Source organism: Grampus griseus, assembly GCF_964374135.1.
Source record: "Grampus griseus genome assembly, chromosome: 1".
NCBI lineage: Eukaryota > Metazoa > Chordata > Mammalia > Artiodactyla > Delphinidae > Grampus > Grampus griseus.
Genome location: NC_139017.1, coordinates 88,967,820 through 88,990,891, shown reverse-complemented (window position 1 = coordinate 88,990,891; position 23,072 = coordinate 88,967,820). Strand labels below are relative to the sequence as shown.

General features: G+C 38.2%; 1 protein-coding gene across 2 annotated transcripts in view; it reads right to left on the bottom strand.

Annotated features, from left to right (window-relative positions):
- Window positions 1-23,072, bottom strand: part of VAV3 (vav guanine nucleotide exchange factor 3) — a gene marked incomplete at its 5' end in the record, with an annotated part of 388,846 nt that overhangs the window by 60,169 nt on the left and 305,605 nt on the right. For both annotated transcript variants that reach the window (XM_082646938.1, XM_082646939.1), the window contains one exon: window positions 22,423-22,559. In XM_082646938.1, the coding sequence (XP_082503064.1) occupies window positions 22,423-22,559 (137 nt within the window). The remainder of the gene's footprint in view (window positions 1-22,422; window positions 22,560-23,072) is intronic.

The following is a 23,072-nucleotide window of genomic DNA, read 5'->3' as shown; positions in this document are numbered from 1 at the left end:
AGACGGATGAATAAACCATTAGGATACAGTATGATGAGTTACAAGATAGAAGTCCTTTTGGTTCAGATAATGTGACCCCCAAATTGAGTCTTGATGGTAAAGAAGGATTTATCTAAGAGAATGTGGGTAGAGGGGAAATTTCAGGCAGAAGGTAAAATATATGTCAGTGACTGAAGGTTTGAGAAAACATGTCTCCTATGAAAAAGATCCCTTCAATTGAATCCTCCAATTTTTTCCAAGTTAGAATGAGAAAAAAATGCCCCTGTAAAAAAATATCACCTGGATTGTTCGTTTGAACACAAATAAATACAGCAGTCATGTGGGAAGCAAAAGTTCTGACAAGGTAAACTAAGACAAGGGTCAACTTGCTGCAGTCACTACCACTGTGTCTTGAGGGCTCAGATGGTGGTAAAGGGGGATTTAACCCCTTTTTGCCCATGGCCAAGTCCAGGGCCAACCCTACCCCTCCCCCACCCCAGGCTCCTTGCCTCGGGACTCCGTGTGGGTAGGAATGCTTCCCTCCTGTTGAGACTCTCCCTAAACTCAACTTATTTTCTGACTTTTTATTCTTTCCTTTGAGGCAAAGAGTTAAAAAAATTTAAAAAGCAAATACTTCTACGTAAAGCAATGTTTTGTTTCCTGATTATTCTACCAAAACAGAACTAAACTGCCTTTAAAAAATGTGTTTTCCTTAAAGGTATAAAAAATTACAAGTGACTCTCCTAAAACAAAGAAAGGATGCTCTAACATATAGAACTAAAGTAGGAGACCAGAAGTCTGGAAGAGAGTCTAATTTTAATTCTGCACATGCCATCCTATAGATGGATGATAAATTTGGCCCTTTAAAAACCACAGTTATAATTTACCTTCTTCATGGAGATTTCTGTGAATTAATCAGAATGCGTATAAAAACATTTTCACTCCTTAGAATAAAGATCATGTAGATGTATGATTTGTAAGTGTGAAGTATCACAACTATTTACTAGGTTATTTAACTTTCATTGTGGATAAAAAATATCTTTGGCACACTGATTACAGTTTACTGCTTATAACCGCCTTTTGGTTCCAATTAGCTTACAAAATTCTCCCTGTGGAACATTTGGGTATTCATAAATGACAATGAAGCAAATAAAGCCCCATGATATAGGACACAGGATCCTCATTGTTTCAGTAAGCTTTATTCTAAGAAGAAAACACATAAAAAGCACTCTATTGTAATGGAAACCATAGATGGCATGGCAGGATGTTATATTTGCCTGTTTCTCTCTCTTGCCCTCTTTCCCTCTCTGATAAGTAGAAATCTGTATCTTTTCTGGGAAAATAAAGTTTCCAATATGAACAAATCTCTTTAGGCCAGAAGGATATTTTCCTCAGTTACTAAGCCCTTATTATCACATATTGCAACACGTTTATCATCAGTCCAATGACATGATCAGGATTGTTCCATATGTTACACTCAGTAAAAACTGTGCCTTACACCTACACTAGGAAACACACTAAATGGCCCATTTCCTATTTTATATTCATTTCACTGGAAGGCAATTTTATAGAACTTTCGAGGAAAGAAAAAGACAACAAAAAAGACTGAGAAAACGAATCCCTTCAATGCAAAGATTAAACAGAGAACATTTTTACAGCTCAAGTGGCAACTCATTGTTTGAAAGAAGTTATAATGAAACTGCAGATAGCCCACTCACTTCAATAGCATTAGAAATTACTGTTGTTATAATAATAATACAGACTAGACGAATAGCTATTCAAAGAAAGAAAGTTCCTGACAGATAGTAGAGGATAATTTGTATTCTCTGGACATAGAGTATATAGAAAACATGACAGACTACAATAAAATCCAACTTTCTACACTAATGAGTGAAGTGACTCGCTTGGGAAAAAAAGAAGAAAACAGTTTAGTTTAGAAATCATAATTTCTTGAAAATTTCCAAATAAGCCAAAGCACTTAACTAGTACAAAAGACATTTTTGGGATGCAAATGCAAAGCCACTGTAACAGCCCAGTAGCAATCCTAGATTAACATCCTCAGGTTTAACTCTAGATATATTTGTAACAATATGATTTAAAAAACTCTTAATTAAAAACTTAAAATGGAAACCAGCTGCATCACTTTATCCTGAGCTTTGATCATTCCTCAGATCACTAAGGCCATGAGATTAGAAACCAGTTGTCTTGTTTGTGGTCCTCCCCGGATGAAGCACAGTCAGACACATAGTAAGCAATTTATTAGTATTTGCATGGATGAATTGGTGATCATTCATCCCTGAACTGATGAATGGGTGAATAAATAGAAGCTACTGTTTAACGAGCACTGTGCTAGAACTCTTCCATATTTTATTCTGTATGCATTTTACAGATGATAAAGCTGAGGTGCACAGAGCAAGTAGTCTATAAAGGTTATGCTGCTAGATGGCAGAATCAGTAACTAATACTCAGCAAAATGAGCTATAATTTCCTAAATGCTAGCACAGGAAAGAAAAACACTTAACTTGCTTCTCTGGTGCGAATTATGTACAATCTCAAATGAGACCAAACCAATTGAGTAGAGAACAAAGAGAGTTGCTTAAAAACTATCTTCTCAGAAGCAAATGAAAAAGAAAAACTCCCCAATGCAGGAGTCACATCTGATAGGGTGCAGACCATAAAGCACTTGTCACATTGAACACGAAAACTGGCACATTAACGTACCTGATCCACTGTAAACACACCTACAGACTCACATGATTTCAGAGAATCAAACCAGCAACATTCTTTGTACGCTTAGACCCAACAAGGAAGAGAGTTTTGTTCAGAAATTTAAAAACCATGTCACTGTAGAGCATGCCACTGAGTAAGTACACATTCAGGCCAGTTTCCTACAGTACTTCCCACATGTACAGCCTGTAAAACAAAAGCTGATTTTATCACGACAGCCTTAAAGTATTGCAAGATCTTAATTGCCTTTTGAATCGGACAAAACAATTGTATCAAGTTCAGTATGAAGGGTGCAGCAACTATATTTTCAATGTATACAGATTCTTTGAAAATACACCCTTTACTCGATATCTGTCAGAGCCAAAGTACTGAGTTCATTTTAACACCATATTTTGTAGTTAGTTTGCTATAAATGACCAAATAGTGAGCTGGGGATAATGCCGTAACTCTCATGGAATCTTACCAATTGGATCATCTAGTCAGTGGCTGACATTAAATTTCTCTGCGATTGTATACAATCTACTCACGCCTGGGCTCAACACAGACTAACTGTATCCTAATCTCTGGAAGTGGAGTTGTGTGTTGACATTTTACAAGGCACCCCCTCCCAGATGACTCAGTCAGAGTTGTGAGCTCTGCTCTGGTCCAGCCCTGCTCTTGTAACAAATGAAGAAATTAAGCCACATAGCAATTAACTGACTTGACCCAGGCACAGAGCTATTGGGCTACAGATGCATGACTTGAATCCAGGTTTTCTCATTCTGCCACTACTCCTTTCAATAAGGCTAGTATCTGTTAGCTAAAAATCCTTTGACTGGCTTAGAGGTACCCATAAGACAATTCTGAGCCACGCTATATCCTTGTCAGAAATACTTAATGAACTTGTAACACATCTTGGAAATTCAAACAGAGCACTAGCTGCCAGCAGGCATGAAGGGTTCTTCTAAAGACAGGCAACCTAATGTCAAACCAATAATTGGAGCTGATTATTGAAGTGTGAGCTATGTCTGAGCAGTGAGTACAGAGCTGATACTCAATACACACTTGCTGAACTGAACTAAATGTGCTAATTGTTTTCCTCTGTTCTAGACATTAGCCTTTCTTGTTCCTATCATATATCATCCCCTCAACAGATACACACACACGTTTTGTCATCGAGTGGTTCTCATTTCTCCGGAGAGTTTCCAAAGCCATTATACCATCATACGAGAAACACCTCATGTTTCCAGGCTGCTGAAATGAAATGACAATAATTTCTTTCTTATAGTCTAAAGAGAATAGAAGGCAGTACAATTTAGTAAAAGAGTGCTGGGGCTTCCAGTTCATCACTCCGTCCTAAGAAGAAAGAAGCTGAATGGGCTGAAAAATCAACAACTTTGCTTGGATCCATAAGAGAGGGGAAGACACAGGACAATCCTTGGCCCTGAAGACCAGAGAGACAGACAGGCAAACACAGGGAGTCACAGAGGAGGAAACTCACCAGCAGAAACTACTACAAGACCCAGTGCTGACGCAGCGGCGGAAAACCTGCACTGTAACTGACAAGTTGCTGGCCCCTTAGTGACAACACCCCTCAGAGTTAAAAACTCCAGGAGCCCAGTCACTGGGGGAGGCCCACCATATTGTAAGACTTACCTTAAGGAGCTCAACCAGATTCCCATGGTAAATATGAGAAAAAAAAATTCCCCCTTGGCTACATGCAGAGGGAGGGCAAAAGGCATTCCCCTCTTAACAAGGCCTGCCCTTAGAGGAAATTAGTTAACCAGAGCACAACCTGCTGGGGTATTTTCAGAGCCTACCGGACCTGGGGAAGAAAAACACTCAACTCCAGCCCACTCTAGCCATCCTATACCACCTTAGAGGGGAGAAAGAAAACTGAAAACAAAACAAAACAAAACCTGTGAGGTTTATCATCCAGAGGCACAAGCTCACTAAAAATGGGACCTAATCATAGGACTAATATGTCCCCTCCTGCCACACTTCACCACACCACTAAAGGCCTATTTACCTCAACTTTGTATAGACCATATATGACAAACCCACAGCCAACATCGTTCTCAATGGTGAAAAACTGAAACCGTTTCCACTAGGATCAGGAACAAGACGAGACTGCCCACTCTCACCACTCTTATTCAACATACTTTTGAAAGTTTTACCCACAGCATTCAGAGAAGAAAAAGAAATAAAAGGAATAAAAATCAGAAAAGAAGAAGTAAAACTGTCACTGTTTGCAGATGACATGATACTATACATAGAGAATCCTAAAGATGCTACCAGAAAACTACTAGAGCTAATCAATGAATTTGGTAAAGTAGCAGGATATAAAATTAATGCACAGAAATATCTTGCATTCCCATACACTAATGATGAAAAATCTGAAAGAGAAATTAAGGAAACACTCCCATTTACCATTGCAACACAAAGAATAAAATACCTAGGAATAAACCTACCTAAGGAGACAAAAGACCTATATGCAGAAAACTATAAGACACTGATGAAAGAAATTAAAGATGATACAAACAGATGGAGAGATAAACCATGTTCTTGGATTGGAAGAATCAACATTGTGAAAATGACTCTACTACCCAAAGCAATCTATAGATTCAGTGCAATCCCTCTCAAACTGCCAATGGCATTTTTCACAGGTCTAAAAAAATTTCACAATTTGTATGGAAACACAGAAGACCCCAAATAGCCAAAGCAATCTTGAGAAAGAAAAAAGGAGCTGGAGGAATGAGGCTACCTAACTTCAGACTCTACTACAAACCTACAGTAATCAAGACAGTATGGTACTGGCACAAAAACAGCAATATCGATCAGTGGAACAGGACAGAAAGCCCAGAGGTAAACCCACACACATATGGTCACCTTATGTTTGATAAAGGAGGCAAGAATATACAATGGAGAAAAGACAGCCTCTTCAATAAGTGGTTCTGAGAATACTGGACAGGTACATTTAAAAGTATGAAATTAGAACACTCCCTAACAGCATACACCAAAATAAACTCTAAATGGATTAAAGACCTAAATGTAAGGCCACTTACAAATGTAAGACACTATAAAACTCTTAGAGGAAAACACAGGCAGAACACTCTGTGACATAAATCACAGCAAGATCCTTTTTGACCCATCTCCTAGAGAAATGTAAATAAAAACAAAAGTAAACAAATGGGACCTAATGAAACTTCAAAGCTTTTGCACAGCAAAGGAAACCATAAACAAGATGAAAAGACAACCCTCAGAATGGGAGAAAAGATTTGCAAGTGAAGCAACTGACAAAGGATTAATCTCCAAAATTTACAAGCAGCTCATGCAGCTCCATGCCAAAAAAAACCAAACAGCCCAATCCAAAAATGGGCAGAAGACCTAAACAGACATTTCTCCAAAGAAGATATACAGATTGCCAGCAAACACATGAAAGGATGCTCAACATCACTAATCATTAGAGAAATGCAAATCAAAACTACAATGAGGTATCACCTCACACCAGTCAGAACGGCCATCATCAAAAAATCTACAAACAGTAACTGCTGGAGAGGGTGTGGAGAAAAGGGAACCCTCTTGCACTGTTGGTGGGAATGTAAAGTGATACAGCCACTATGGAGAACTGTATGGAGGTTCTTTAAAAAACTAAAACTAGAACTACCATATGACCCAGCAATCCCACTACTGGGCATATACCCTGAGAAAACCGTAATTCAAAAAGAGTCATGTACCACAGGTCATTGCAGTGTTCATTGCAGCTCTGTTTACAATAGCCAGGACATGGAAGCAACCTAAGTGTCCATCGACAGATGGATGGATAAAGAAGATGTGGCACATATATACAATGGAATATTACTCGGCCATAAAAAGAAATGAAATTGAGTTATTTGTAGTGAGGTGGATGGACCTAGAGTCTGTCATACAGAGTGACGTAAGTCAGAAAGAGAAAAACAAATACCATATGCTGACACATATATGTGGAATCTAAAAAAATAATAAAGGTTCTGAAGAATGTAGGGGCAGAACAGGAATAAAGATGCAGATGTAGAGAATGGATTTGAGGACACGGGGAGGGGGAAGGGTAAGGTGGGACAAAGTGAGAGAGTTGCATGGACTTATATATACTACCAAATGTAAAATAGCTAGCTAGTGGGAAGCAGCCGCATAGCACAGGGAGATCAGCTCCGTGCTTCGTGACCACCTAGAAGGGTGGGATAGGGAGGGTGGGAGGGAAACGCAAGAGGGAGGGGATAAGGGGATATATGTATACGTATAGCTGATTTACTTTGTTATACAGCAGAATCTAACACAACATTGTTAAGCAATTATACTCCAATAAAGATGTTAAAAAATTTAAAAAGGAACATATAATTCAGTCTAGGTCTTGTTGGTTTAGTAGAGATTTTATACGTAAAAATGCAGAGGACATTTGAGTAGGGGAAACAAGCTAAAACAGATAAAAGGCAATAATAGCAAGATGGGATATTTGGGTAGTGGTGAGAAAAGGCAATCCCTGCTTTTTAAGTTTTCAAAATCAACATAATCTACTTCATGTGTATTGAGAATATGACAGGATTTAAGCGTATGGGGTTTGGAAGCAATTGTCTGGGTTGAAATCCATCTTAACCAACTACTAACTGCTGTATATATTTGAGCAAGTTATTTAACTTCTCTGTCCAACAGTTCCTCAGATGTAAATGTCACCAATGCTAATATATATATCACAACTTATTGTGAAGATTAATTTGGTTAATATATGTAAATCACTTTAGATAATGCCTGGCACAAAGTAAATGCTATATGTGTGATTGTTGTTGTTATATCATGTCTATTGTTCTGAAAGAGAAACTATACAGATAGACATCTGCAAGTCAAATTCATAAATGTGCATTATTATGGGGAAATATACAGAAAATAATTATGAGTTGAAGTTTAAATAAACTTCTCCACACATAAAGCTGCAGATATAAAACATTAAAAGCTAAAACATGAGCTTATACAATAAAAAATTTGGATTTTACTAATTAATTGAATAAAAAGTTTATTTCCTTTCTCAAAGGAAAAAAAAAGCTGCTATGAACATTTAAGTGTAAGTCTTTGTATGGACACATGTTTTCATTTCTCTTAGGTAAATACTGAAAGATCGTAAGTAGATATATGTTTAATTTTTTGAGACTACCAAACTGTGTTTCTAAGTGACTTTATCAAGTTACAGTTCCACCAGCTGTATATTACACTTCTAGGTGCAGTATATCCTCACCAGTGTTGGGTATGGTCAGTCTTCTAAAATTTGTCTGTTCTAACAGGTATATAGTGGTATCTCATTGTGGTTTTGATTTACATTTCCCTAATGACTACTGATATTGAGCATCTTTTTCTGTGCTTATTTTCCATACATATAACTTCACTGATGTAGTGCTTGTTCAGATATTTCTGTCAAATTTTTTAATGGGTTATCTGTTTTCTAATTATTCAATTTTGAGAGGCCCTTATATATTTTGAATACAAGTCCTTGATAAATTATATTATTTCCATATATTTTCTCCTAGCCTGTGGCTTGGCTTTTTATTATCTTAATAATGTTATGCATAGAGCAGAAGTGTTTACTTTTGATATAGTCCAATTTGTTAATTTGTTCTTTTGAGAAGCTATGAGCACTGTATCAAAGAAATCTTTGCCTTCCCCAAGGCAACAAAGATATTTCCCTGTGTTTTCTTCTAGAAGCTTTGTAGTTTTAGGTTTTACATTTAGGTTTATGATCCATTTTGAGCTATTTTTGTATATGGTAATAATAATTATTGTTTTGCATATGGATTCAGTGTGTTCCAGCACCATTTGTTGAAAATCATTTCTCCACTGGATTGCCTTTACATTTGTACAAGAGTTTTTTCATATATGTGTAGGTCTGTTTCTGGACCATCTGTTTTTCTGATCTTTTTCTCCATATCTGTACCAATATGATGCTGTTTTGATTATTGCAGCTAATAGTAAGTCTTAAAATCAGATATTGTTAGTTCTCCACATTTTTTCTGTCCACAGATGTTTTGGCTATTTTAGGTGCTTTGCATTTCATATGAATTTTAGAACATCTTGACAATTTTGTCAATAAAAGCTTGCTGGGATTGGGATTGGGATTGTGTTGAATTGTAGATCAATATGGGAGAATTGACATTTTAACAATATTGAGTCTTCTGACTACTGACCATGATACATGTCTCCATTTATTTAGGTCTTTAAATTCTCAGCAATGTTTTGTCATTGTCAAAGTAGAAGACATGCACACCTTTTGTTATATTTATCTATAATTATTTCATATTTCATTTTGATGCTACTGTAAATGGTAGTTGTAAAATTTCAATTTCTGCTGTTTATTGCTAGCATATAGAAATAAATTGATTTTTGTAAATTGACCTTTTATCCTGAAACCTTGTTGAACTCACATAGTTCTAGTAGCTTTTTTCTATAGATTGAAGCAGATTTTTTTTTAGACAATTATGTTGTCAATGTATAAACACAGTTTTACTTCTTCCTCTGCAATCTGGGTGCCTTTGATGTCTTTTTCATGGCTTGTGACAGTGGCCAGGACCTCCAGTAAAATGTCGAATGGAGGTAGTAAGAGAGTACATCCTCGCTTTATTTTTGATCTTAGAGGGAAAGCATTAACTCCTTTACCATTAGATATTATGTTATCTGTAGTTTTTCATAAACGCCCTTTATCAAGTTGAGGACTTTCCCTTCTAGTCCTGGTTTGCTGGGAATCTTTATCAGAAATGCATGCTGGATTTTGTCATGTTCTTTCTGCATCAATTGAAATGATTAGTTTTTCTTTTTTAATTTGTTAATATTGTGAATTACATTGGTTTTCAGATGTTAAACTAATCTTGCTTTTCTGAGATAAACCCCAGTTGGTAAGGATATATTGTCCTTTTTGTTGTTATTTTATTTTTTTGTAATGTCTTTGTCTGGGTTTGTTAATAGTTAATACTCAAAGAATGAATTGGGAACTATTCTCATAAATTTTCTGAAAGAATCAGCATTATTATTTCTTCCTGAATTGTTTTGTAAAATTTACCAAGAAGCTATTGAGGCCTGGAGTTTCCTTTATAAGATTTTTTTCAATTACAAATTCAATTTCTTAAGTAAATATATGGCTATCCAGGTTATGCATTTCCTTTGGAGTGAGTTTGGTAGTTTGTGTGTAGAATCTGTGGTGTCATCTCTCTCATTTCTGACATTAGAAATCTGCGTCTTCTCTTCTTTTCTGGTCAATCTAACTACAGGCATACCTCAGAGATATTGCAGGTTTGGTTCCAGACCACCTCAATAAAGCAAGTCACACAATTTTTTTAATTTCCCAGTGAGTATAAAAGTTATGTTTACACTATACTGTAGTCTGTTAAGTGTGCAATAGCGTTATGTCTTTTTTTTTTTTTAACATCTTTATTGCAGTATAATTGCTTTACAATGCTGTGTTAGTTTCTGCTTTATAACAAAGTGAATCAGTTATATATATACATATGTTCCCATATCTCTTCCCTCTTGCGTCTCCCTCCCTCCCACCCTCCCTATCCCAGCCCTCAAGGTCATCACAAAGCACTGAGCTGATCTCCCTGTGCTATGCGGCTGCTTCCCACTAGCTATCTATTTTACGTTTGGTAGTGTATATATGTCCATGCCTCTCTCTCGCTTTGTCAAAACTTACCCTTCCCCCTCCCCATATCCTCAAGTCCATTCTCTAGTAGGGCTGTGTCTTTATTCCTGTCTTACCCCTAGGTTCTTCATGACATTTCTTTTTTCTTAAATTCCATATATATGTGTTAGCATACAGTATTTGTCTTTCTCTTTCTGACTTACTTCACTTTGTATGACAGACTCTAGGTCTATCCACCTCATTACAAATAGCTCAATTTCGTTTCTTTTTATGGCTGAGTAATATTCCATTGTATATATGTGCCACATCTTCTTTATCCATTCATCCGATGATGGACACTTAGGTTGTTTCCATCGCCGGGCTATTGTAAATACAGCTGCAATGAATATTTTGGTACATGACTCTTTTTGAATTATGGTTTTCTCAGGGTATATGCCCAGTAGTGGGATTACTGGGTCATATGGTAGTTCTATTTGTAGTTTTTTAAGGAACCTCCATACTGTTCTCCATAGTGGCTGTACCAACTCACATTCCTACCAGCAGTGCAAGGGTGTTCCCTTTTCTCCACACCCTCGCGTTATGTCTTTTAAAAAGTTCACACCTTAATTTTAAAATACTTTATTGCTAAAAAATGCTATTATCTGAACCTTCAGTGAGTCATAGTAGTAACGTCAAAGATCACTGACACAGATCACCATAAAAAATAAAATAATAATGAAAAAGTTTGAAATATTGAGAGAATTACCAAAATGTGACACAGAGGCATGAAGTGAGCAAATGCTATTGGAAGATGGTACTGATAGAATTGTTTGACACAGGGTTGCCACAAACTTTCAATTTGTGAAAAATGCAGTATCTGCAAAGCACAATAAAGTACACTAAAAATGAGGTATGCCTGTAACTTATGAATTTTGTTGCTCTTTTCATAGAACCAGCATTTGGTTTCACTGGTTCCCTCTATTATTTTTCTGTTTCCCATTTCAGTGATTTCTGCTCTGGCCTGGTTTATGTCTAGTATTTTCGCCTTAAGCATCTTTGCCATAGACATCTTTGCCACAAGCATTTTTACCTCATAATTAATTGGCCATAAGGCAGTCTTGCCATAAAAAATGTTGCCATAAAAGATGAAACAATGAAAAATAAAATATGTGTAGTAGATTCATGACAGTACTGCACAAATAACTGATTTTATTTTGTGGGTTGTCCCTAAGCACTTATCTCCCAAGTCTTTTGTTCATAGTATTATATGTATATATATTGTTCGTTTGTTGATTTGTCTCTTTGTTTGGCATTACACTTTCTCTTTTTCACTAAAATTTCTTCCTTCATTAAGAGGGGTATCAGTTTCCAAACACTAGGATGCATATTCGTACCTGAGCTTTGTATTGTGTTGTGAAAGCCTCTGCACTGTTGTTTGTTCTTGGTATATTGTCACATGTCTTGATAGATGTTACAAATTTCTAGGGGAAATGTGGGTTCAACTCTGTACAATTTCTAGGGGAAATGTGGGTTCAACTCTGCACCTTTGAGGCCCTCAGCCTCTTTCTCCTCCAACACAGTGTGTTTTAAAATAAGAAACAACTCTTGGGGCAAATCAACTTCATCTGTCAGCTGGATAAAGCCATCAATAACATTGCTGACGGGAAGAAATGCTCACACATCTCAACCAGTTGAAACCAAATTGTCAAACCAAAACCTGTCAACCAGTTGTTTTATCTTTTGCTGCAAAGTTGCTTTATGACCAGTTAGTTAATGTGACAAAAATGTTTGCAAAAGGGCTTCCCTGGTGGCGCAGTGGTTGACAGTCCGCCTGCCGATGCAGGGGACGTGGATTCCTGCCCCGGTCCGGGAAGATCCCACATGCTGCGGAGCGGCTAGGCCTGTGAGCCATGGCGGCTGAGCCTGCGCATCCGGAGCCTGTGCTCTGCAACGGTAGAGGCCACAACAGTAAGAGGCCCGTGTACCACAAAAAAAAAAAAAAAAAGTGTGCAACAAAAAAGGTTACAGCAAAAGTACCTAGAACTAGTCTGGTTATTACTTCCTTTCTTCTTATTATTTTGGGTTTAATTTGCTCTTATTTCTCTAGTTTACTAAGGTAGAATATTTACTTCCTGATTCGAGAACTTTCTTTTTCTAATATAGACATTTAGCACTATAAGTTTCTAAGTACTACTTTTGCTGCCTGTCACCCAAATTTTGGTGTGTTTATTTGGTATTTTAAAGTCAGTTCAGAATACTTTCTAATTTCACTTTCACTTTCTTCTTATGGGTTATTTAGAGGTGCATTATATAGTTTCCAAATATTTGGGATTTCTAATTTTGATTTTTTTTTACATCTTTATTGCAGTATAATTGCTTTACAATGCTGTGTTAGTTTCTGCTTTATAACAAACTGAATCAGTTATACATACACATATGTTCCCATATCTCTTCCCTCTTGCATCTCCCTCCCTCCCACCCTCCCTATCCACCCCTCTAGGTGGTCACAAAGCACCGAGCTGATCTCCCTGTGCTATGCGGTTGCTTCCCACTAGTTATCTATTTTACGTTTGGTAGTGTATATATGTCCATGCCACTCTCTCACTTTGTCACAGTTTACCCTTTCCCCTCCCCATATCCTCAAGTCCATTCTCTAGTAGGTCTGTATCTTTATTCCTGTCTTACCCCTAGGTTCTTCATGACAATTCTTTTTTCTTAAATTCCATATATATGTGTTAGCATACGGTATTTGTCTTTCTCTTTCTCACTTACTTCACTCTGTATGACAGACTCTAGGTCTATCCACCTCATTACAAATAGCTCAATTTTGTTTCTTTTTATGGCTGAGTAATATTCCATTGTATATATGTGCCACATCTTCTTTATCCATTCATCCGATGATGGACACTTAGGTTGTTTCCATCTCTGGGCTATTGTAAATAGAGCTGCAATGAACATTATGGTACATGACTCTTTTTGAATTATGGTTTTCTCAGGGTATATGCCTAGTAGTGGGATGCTGGGTCATATGGTAGTTCTATTTGTAGTTTTTTAAGGAACCTCCATACAGTTCTCCGTAGTGGCTGTACCAACTCACAGTCCCACCAGCAGTGCAAGAGTGTTCCCTTTTCTCTGCACACTCTCCATCATTTAATGTTTGTAGATTATTTGATGATGGCCATTCTGACTGGTGTGAGATGATATCGCATTGTAGTTTTGATTTGCATTTCTCTAATGATTCATGATGTTGAGCATTCTTTCATGTATTTGTTGTCAGTCTGTATATCTTCTTTGGAGAAATGTCTATTTAGGTCTTCTGCCCATTTTTGGATTGGGTTGTTTGTTTTGTTGTTATTGAGCTGCATTAGCTGCTTGTAAATTTTGGAGATTAATCCTTTGTCAGTTGCTTCATTTGCAAATCTTTTCTCCCATTCTGAGGGTTGTCTTTTCATCTTGTTTATGGTTTCCTTTGCTGTGCAAAAGCTTTGAAGTTTCATTAGGTCCCATTTGTTTATTTTTGTTTTTATTTCCATTTCTCTAGGAGGTGGGTCAAAAAGGATCTTGCTGTGATTTATGTCACAGAGTATTCTGCCTATGTTTTCCTCTAAGAATTTGAGAGTTTCTGGCCTTACATTTAGGTCTTTAATCCATTTTGAGCTTATTTTTGTGTATGGTGTTAGGGAGTGATCTAATCTCATACTTTTAAATTTACCTGTCCAGTTTTCCCAGCACCACTTATCGAAGAGGCTGTCCTTTCTCCACTGTACATTCCTGCCTTCTTTATCAAAGATAAGGTGACCATATGTGTGTGGGTTTATTTCTGGGCTTTCTATCCTGTTCCACTGATCTATATTTCTATTTTTGTGCCAGTACCATACTGCCTTGATTACTGTAGCTTTGTAGTATAGTCTGAAGTCAGGGAGCCTGATTCCTCCAACTCCATTTTTCGTTCTCAAGATTGCTTTGGCTATTCGGGGTCTTTGGTGTTTCCATACAAATTGTGAAATTTTTTGTTCTAGTTCTGTGAAAAATGCCAGTGGTAGTTTGATAGGGATTGCATTGAATCTGTAGATTGCTTTGGGTAGTAGAGTCATTTTCACAATGTTGATTCTTCCAATCCAATAACATGGTATATCTCTCCATCTATTTGTATCATCTTTAATTTCTTTCATCAGTGTCTTATAATTTTCTGCATACAGGTCTTTTGTCTCCTTAGGTAGGTTTATTCCTACGTCTTTTATTCTTTTTGTTGCAGTGGTAAATGGGAGTGTTTTCTTGATTTCACTTTCAGATTTTTCATCATTAGTGTATAGGAATGGCAGAGATTTCTGTGCATTAATTTTGTATCCTGCTACTTTATCAGATTCATTGATTAGCTCTAGTAGTTTTCTGGTAGCTTCGTTAGGATCCTCGATGTATAGTATTATGTCATCTGCAAACAGTGACAGCTTTACTTCTTCTTTTCCGATTTGGATTCCTTTTATTTCCTTTTCTTCTCTGATTGCTGTGGATAAAACTTCCAAAACTATGTTGAATAAGAGTGGTGAGAGTGGGCAACCTTGTCTTATTCCTGATCTTAGTGGAAATGCTTTCAGTTTTTCACCATTGAGGACGATGTCAGCTGTGGGTTTGTCATATATGGACTTTATTATGTTGAGGAAAGTTCCCTCTATGCCTACTTTCTGCAGGGTTTTATCATAAAGTGGTGTTGAATTTTGTCAAAAGCTTTCTCTGCATCTATTGAGATGACCATATGGTTTTTCTCCTTCAATTTGTTAATATGGTGTATCACATTGATTAATTTGCATATATTGAAGAATCCTTGCATTCTTGGAATAAACCCCACTTGATCATGGTGTATGATCCTTTTAATGTGCTGTTGGATTCTGTTTGCTAGTAGTTTGTAGAAGATTTTTGCATCTATATTCATCAGTGATATTGGCCTGTAGTTTTCTTTCTTGTGACATCCTTGTCTGGTTTTGGTATCAGGGTGATGGTGGCCTCGTAGAATGAGTTTGGTAGGGTTCCTCCCTCTGCTGTATTTTGGAAGAGTTTGAGAAGGATAGGTGTTAGCTCTTCTCTAAATGTTTGATAGAATTCGCCTGTGAAGCCATCTGGTCCTGGGCTTTTGTTTGTTGGAAGATTTTTAATCACAGTTTCAATTTCAGTGCTTGTGATTGCCCTGTTCATATTTTCTGTTTCTTCCTGGTTCAGTCTCAGAAGGTTGTGCATTCTGAGAATTTGTCCATTTCTTCCAGGTTGTCCATTTTATTGGCATAGAGTTGCTTGTAGTAATCTCTCATGATCTTTTGTATTTCTGCAATGTCAGCTGTTACTTCTCCTTTTTCATTTCTAATTCTATTGATTTGTGTCTTCTCCCTTTTTTTCTTGATGAGTCTGGCTAATGGTTTATCAGTTTTATCTTCTCAAAGAACCAGCTTTTAGTTTTATTGATCTTTGCTATTGTTTCCTTCATTTCTTTTTCATTTATTTCTGATCTGATCTTTATGATTTCTTTCCTTCTGCTAACTTTGGCGCTTTTTTTTTCTTCTTTCTCTGATTGCTTTGGGTGTAAGTTTAAATTGTTTATTTGAGATTTTTCTTGTTTCTTGAGGTAGGACTCTATTGCTATACATTTCCCTGTTAGAACTGCTTTGGCTGCATCCCATAGGTTTTGGGTCATCGTGTTTTCATTGTCATTTGTTTCTAGGTATTTTTTGATTTCCTCTTTGATTTCTTCAGTGATCTCTTGGTTATTTAGTAGTGTATGTTTAGCCTCCACGTGCTTGTATTTTTTACAGTTTTTTTCCCTGTAATTGATATCTAGTCTCATAGCATTGTGGTTGGAAAAGATACTTGATACCATTTCAATTTTCTTAAATTTACCAAGGCTTGATTTGTGACCCAAGATATGATCTATCCTGGAGAATGTTTCATGAGCACTTGAGAAGAAAGTGTATTCTGTTGTTTTTGGATGGAATGTCCTATAAATATCAATTAAGTCCATGTTGTTTAATGTATCATTTAAAGCTTGTGTTTCCTTATTTATTTTCATTTTGGATGACCTGTCCATTGGTGAAAGTGGGGTGTTAAACTTCCCTACTATGTTTGTGTTACTGTTGAATTCCCCTTTTATGGCTGTTAGCATTTGCCTTATGTACTGAGGTGCTCCTATGTTGGGGCGTAAATATTTACAATTGTTATATCTTCTTCTTGGATCGATCCCTTGATCATTATGTTGTGTCCTTCTTGGTCTCTTGTAATAGTCTTTATTTTAAAGTCTATTTTGTCTGATATGGGAATTGCTACTCCAGCTTTCTTTTGATTTCCATTTGCATGGAATATCTTTTTCCATCCCCTCACTTTCAGTCTGTATGTGTCCCTAGGTCTGAAGTGGGTCTGTTGTAGACAGCATATATATGGGTCTTGTTTTTGTATCCATTCGGCAAGTCTGTGTCTTTTTCTCGGAGCATTTAATCCATTTACATTTAAGGTATTTATCGATATGTATGTTCCTATTACCATTTTCTTAATTGTTTTGGGTTTGTTTTCTTAGGTCTAGAGAATTTCCTAGAGAAGTTCCTTTAGTATTTGTTGTAAAGCTGGTTTGGTGGTACTGAATTCTCTTAGCTTTTGCTTGTCTGTAAAGTTTTTAATTTCTCTGTTGAATGTGAATGAGATCCTTGCTGGGTAGAGTAATCTTGGTTGTAGGTTTTTCCCTTTCATCATTTTAAATATGTCCTGTCACTCCCTTCTGGCTTGAAGAGTTTCTGCTGAAAGATCAGCTGTTAACCTTATGGGGATCCCCTTGTATATTATTTTTCCCTTTCTGCTTTTAATATTTTTTCTTTGTATTTAGTTTTTGATAGTTTGATTAATGTGTCTTGGTGTGTTTCTCTTTGAATTTATTGTGTATGGAACCCTCTGTGCTTCCTGGACTTGATTGACTATTTCCTTTCCCATATTAGGGAAGTTTTCAACTATAAACTCTTTAAATATTTTCTCAGTCCCTTTCTTTTTCTCTTCTTCTTCTGGGACCCCTATAATTCGAATGTTGGTGCATTTAATGTTGTCCCAGAGGTCTCTGAGACTGTCCTCAATTCTTTTCATTCTTTTTTCTTTATTCTGCTCTGCGGAAAAAAATATTTCCACTATTTTATCTTCCAGGTCACTTATCCGTTGTTCTGCCTCAGTTCTTCTGCTATTGATTCCTTCTAGAGAATTTTTCATTTCATTTATTGTGTTGTTCATCATTGTTTGTTTGCTCTATATTTCTTCTAGGTCCTTGTTAAATGTTTCTTGTATTGTCTCCATTCTGTTTCCAAGATTTTGGATCATCTTTACTATCAGTACTGTGAATTCTTTTTCAGGTAGATTGCCTGTTTCCTCTTCATTTGTTTGGTCTGGTGGGATTTTACCTTGCTCCTTCATCTGCTGTGTGTTTTTCTGTCTTCTCATTTTGCTTAACTTACTGTTTTTGGGGTCTCCTTTTCACAGGCTGCAGGTTCGTAATTCCCATTGTTTTTGGTGTCTGCCCCCAGTGGGTAAGGTAGCTTCAGTGGGTTGTGTAGGCTTCCTGGTGGAGGGGACTGGTGCCCATGTTCTGGTGGATGAGGCTTGATCTTGTCTTTCTGGTGGGCAGGACCACGTCCAGTGGTGTGTTTTGTGGTGTCTGTGAACTTATTATGATTTTAGGCAGCCTCTCTGTTAATGGATGGAGTTGTGTTCCTGTCTTGTCAGTTGTTTGGCATGAGGTGTCCAGCACTAGAGCTTGCTAGTCATTGAGTGGAGCTCGGTCTTAGCGTTGAGACGGAGATCTCTGGGACAGCTGTCGCTGATTGATGTTATGTGAGGCCAGGAGGTTTCTGGTGGACCAATGTCCTGAACTCAGCTCTCCCACCTCAGGGGCTCAGGCCTGACACCTGGCCGGAGCACCAAGATTCTGTCAGCCACACGGCTCAGAAGAAAACAGAGAGAAAAAAGAAAGAAAGAAAAATAATAATAAAATAAAATAGTTATTAAAATAAAAAAATATTACTAAAATGAGAAAACTAAAAAAGTAATAAATAAAAAAAGAAGAGAGCAACCAAACCAATAAACAAATCCTTCAATGATAACAGGAGCTAAAAACTATACTACGATAAACATAAAAATCGGAAACTAGTCAGTCGCATACAGCAAACCCCAAGTCTACAGTTGCTCCCAAAGTCCACCACCTCAATTTTGGGATGATTCATTGTCTATTCAGGTATTCCACAGATGCAGGGTACATCAAGTTGATTGTGGAGATTTAATCTGCTGCTCCTGAGGCTGCTGGGAGTAATTTCCCTTTCTCTTCTTTGTTCACACAGTTGCTGGGGTTCAGCTTTGGTTTTGGCCCCACCGCTGTGTGTAGGTCGTCCTCTGGTGTCTGTTCTTTGCCCAGACAGGACGGGGTTTAAGGAGCAGCTGATTAGGGGGCTCTGGCTCACTCAGGCTGGGGGGAGGGAGGAGTACAGAATGCGGGGCAAGCCTGCGGTGGCAGAGGCCAGCATGACGTTGCAACTGACAGAGATGTGGCATGTGTTCTCCCGGGGAAGTTGTCCCTGGATCACGGGACCCTGGCAGTGGCGGGCTGCACAGTCTCCCAGGAGGGGAGGTATGGATAGTGACCTTTCCTTGCACACAGGCTTCTTGGTGGCGGCAGCAGCAGCCTTAGCGTCTCATGCCCGTCTCTGGGGTCCGCGCTGATAGCCGCAGCTTGCGCCCGTCTCTGGAGCTCCTTTAGGCAGTGCTCTGAATCCTGTCTCCGTGCGTACCCCAAAACAATGGTCTCTTGCCTGTTAGGCAGCTCCAGACTTTTTCCCGGACTCCCTCCCAGCTAGCTGTGGTGCACTAGCCCCCGTCAGGCTGTGTTCGTGCAGTCAACCCCAGTCCTCTCCCTGGGATCTGACCTCCAAAGCCCGAGCTTCAGCTCCCAGCCCCGTCCTGTCCCGGCGGGTGAGCAGACAAGCCTCTCGGGCTGGTGAGTACCGGTCGGCACCAATCCTCTGTGCAGGAATCTCTCTGCTTTGCCCTCTGCACCCCTGTTGCTGCACTGTCCTCCATGGTTCTGAAGCTTCAACCCCCGCCCTGCCACTCGCTGTCTCTGCCAGTGAAGAGGCTTCCTAGTGTGTGGAAACTTTACTCCTTCACAGCTCCCTCCCCAAGGTGCAGGTCCCATCCCTATTCTTTTATCTCTGTTTTTTCTTTTGCCCTACCCAGGTACGTGGGGAGTTTCTTGCCTTTTGGGAAGTCTGAGGTCTTCTGCCAGCGTTCATTAGGTGTTCTGTAGGAGCTGTTCCACACGTAGATGTATTTTTGATGTATTTGCGGGGAGGAAGGTGATCTCCACGTCTTACTCCTCCGCTATCTTGAAGGTCCTCCCCATACTGGATTATTTGTTACAGCCCCAAACAGTAATAACCTGAAAGCCTCTCAATAGGCTACTGGATAAACTGTGCTAAACCCATACCTGGAATAATAATCAGCAATAAAAAGAAAGAACTTCTTTCACTTAGCATTATGTCGCCCAAGTTCTTCCATGTTTTGGGAGGATTTCCTTCTTTTCAAAGTCTGCATAGTATTCCATTATGTTATATACGACATTTTCTTAATTTACTCATTCATCCACTGATGGATATTTAGGTTGCTTCCAAGTCTTTCCTGTACTTATATGAGGAATCTAAAATAGTCAAACTCATAGAAGCAGAGAGTAGAACAGGGGTGGCCAAAGAATGGGGGAAGGGGGAAATGGGGATGAAGTAGTCAAGGGTACAAGTTTCAGTTATGCAAGACGGATAACTCCTAGAATTCTACTGTACGGCACAGAGTTTATAGTTAGTAATACTGTACTATATACTTTCTTAATAGGGTAGGTCTTAATGTTGAATGTTATTAATCACAAAATAAAAAATAAAGAGGACAGGAGGAAACTTTTAGAAGTGATGGGTATGTTTATGGCATAAATTATGGAGATAGTTTCTCCAAACTCATCAAGCTGTATGCATTAAGTATGTACAGCTTTTTGTATGTTAATCATACCTCAATAAAGCAGTTTAAAAAAAACGATAGAACTATTGTTACACAAAGTAACATGTTTTAAGCTCAAGATAGTTACATTAAATGAAAGAAGCCATATGAAAAAGAATACATACTATATGATGTACTATATAAAATTCTGAAAAATGCAAATTCATAGTGTGAAAGCAGAACCACAATTGGCTGGGGGTTGAGGAAGGGCAAGAAGCAGAGGCAGGAGGGAGATTACAAAGCGGCACACAAAAACTCTGGGGCCTGATTTTATCATCTTGACTAACAGTGCTTTTACTTATATATACATTTGACAAAACTTATCAAATTCAACTGCACTTTAAGTATGTGTACCTGATTATATATCTCAAAGTAGTTGTTATTTTTTTTTAAGTGGCATTAGTAATCCAAGTAGGAGTAGTTTCTGCAGGAGACTGCATTACGAATAGGACATAAGGAGGCAGAGACTGAATACAGACTACTCTCTCAAGAAGTTCAGCTAGGGAATGGGAGAGGGAGAAGATAAGAGGGAGTGAGGGAGTAGGAGACTGACCTAACTAGACAACACTTTGAGTTATATGTGGTTTTTTTGTTTGTTTGTTTTTACATCTTTATTGGAGTATAATTGCTTTACAATGGTGTGTTAGTTTCTGCTTTACAGCAAAGTGAATCAGTTATCCATATACGCATGTTCCCATATCTCCTCCCTCTTGCGTCTCCCTCCCACCCTCCCTATCCCAGCCCTCCAGGCGGTCACAAAGCACCGAGCTGATCTCCCTGTGCCATGTGGCTGCTTCCCACTAGCTGTCTGCCTTACGTTTCGTATATGTATTTTAAGATAGGAGGAACTTGAGCATATTTATAAGCTATAGAAAAGGAGCCAGTGGAGAGAATGAAACTGAAAATGTAGGGGTCAAGAGCCAACTGATGAAATTTGGGATGGAAAACTCCAAGCAAAAGGTAAGCCTTGAGTAAGAGGACTCTTATGCGTACACAAGGTTTGTCTTGTGGTTGGGCTGGGAGATGCAGGAGTGGATGGAAGAGTTAGTAGAATTGAAGTCTGTCATTCTCTCTCTTCCTTTTTTGGGAAGAATGAGGTATGAGAAGAGTAGGATACTTAAGAAGGATGGTGGAGCTCTGGAAAAGCCACTGGCTACAGAAACTGAAATGTGGTTGCAGCTAAATGTCCAACTTAGGGGCATTCTTCTATAACAAGATGGCAGACAATAAGATAGTTTTGTACAAACAAAATAGCTATCATTTACACATGTGCAATGGATTATTATCTAACAGTCCTTTTCTGGTCTCTTCACCCCTAGAAAATGTCACTCATGTGCTAAGCTTTCTGTTGATCCCACCCTTTTCTTCCTCAACACACAACACTTTTAACACTCTTTCTTTAAGATGTTGGGAAGTATTTCTAACATATACATGAAAATACAGAATAATTTAATGAACAGCAATGTTCTACCATCAAGCTGTATCAAATCTTATCACTATACCCTATTTACCTCAGTTAACAAAACCCTTGAACCAAAGCAGGCTAACTGGATGAGAGAGATTTCATCACCAGCAAACATCAATATACTCACTTACTTTTCACATTTTCTTTATTTCATAAATAATGCCCGTGGTACCTGTAATAGCTTCAGGTATACTGTGGGTAGGCACAAATGAAATATAGCCAGAAATGGCCACTGGCAAGCTAGTAAGGTAGTTCCTCTGAAGTGAAGTGCTAATATGTGAAAGCCATGTGAATTAGATGATACCCAAGGTCCTACTTTTGGAAAAAATGCTCTGTCAAAGTATGAATTCTTAATATAAATGGTAATTCTGAGTCATAGCACAGATACTATTTTCTTTAGTGTTCTAACACTCATTGCCACTTTAGCGTGAGTAAATTTGAGGGTGGTTAATAAAAAATATTTTTCCTCACATCATGTAAAATTTCTGAAGCTTGAAAGCATACAATCATTTTCTAAAGATAGCTTTATTCTCCAAGTGGTAATAAATCATCCGTTAAATCTAAAAAACTGTAATGTGGATAGTACCTGCCAAAACAGACTGTGTGCATCTCCTCTCAGAAGTTCAACTGTATCTCCTGCCTGGATGTGTAACGGGGGTCCTTCATGAAGAGCAGGGGCTGGCATTCCAGTATAGTTCCTAATGGCCTGCATCTTTGGTAAACCTGAAAATAAGCAACACAACACTTAGAATTGAGAAAATTATAAAGTGTGAAGTCCAAATGCACTTTTAAAAAACCAAAGCTATTATTAACATTAAAGAGGTTTTTTTTTTTTTTTTTTTTTTGCGGTACACAGGCCTCTCACTGTTGTGGCCTCTCCCATTGCAGAGCACAGGCTCCGGACGCGCAGGCTCAGCGGCCATGGCTCACGGGCCCAGCCGCTCAGCGGCATGTGGGATCTTCCCAGACCGGGGCACGAACCTGCGTCCCCTGCATCGGCAGGCGGACTCTCAACCACTGCGCCACCAGGGAAGCCCAACATTAAAGAGTTTTAAGAGCACCAAGTCCAAGGAAACATTTGAGGCAATCACAGATGGAATGCTTTTCAACTTTCTCATTATCGGAGATGGTTATGGAATAAGATACACATTTATCCCCTGATTCCTTACATTCTTTTCCTCTCCCTCACCATCAATCTCTTTTTAGTTGAAAAAATATTTCTTTCAGCTGATGCCT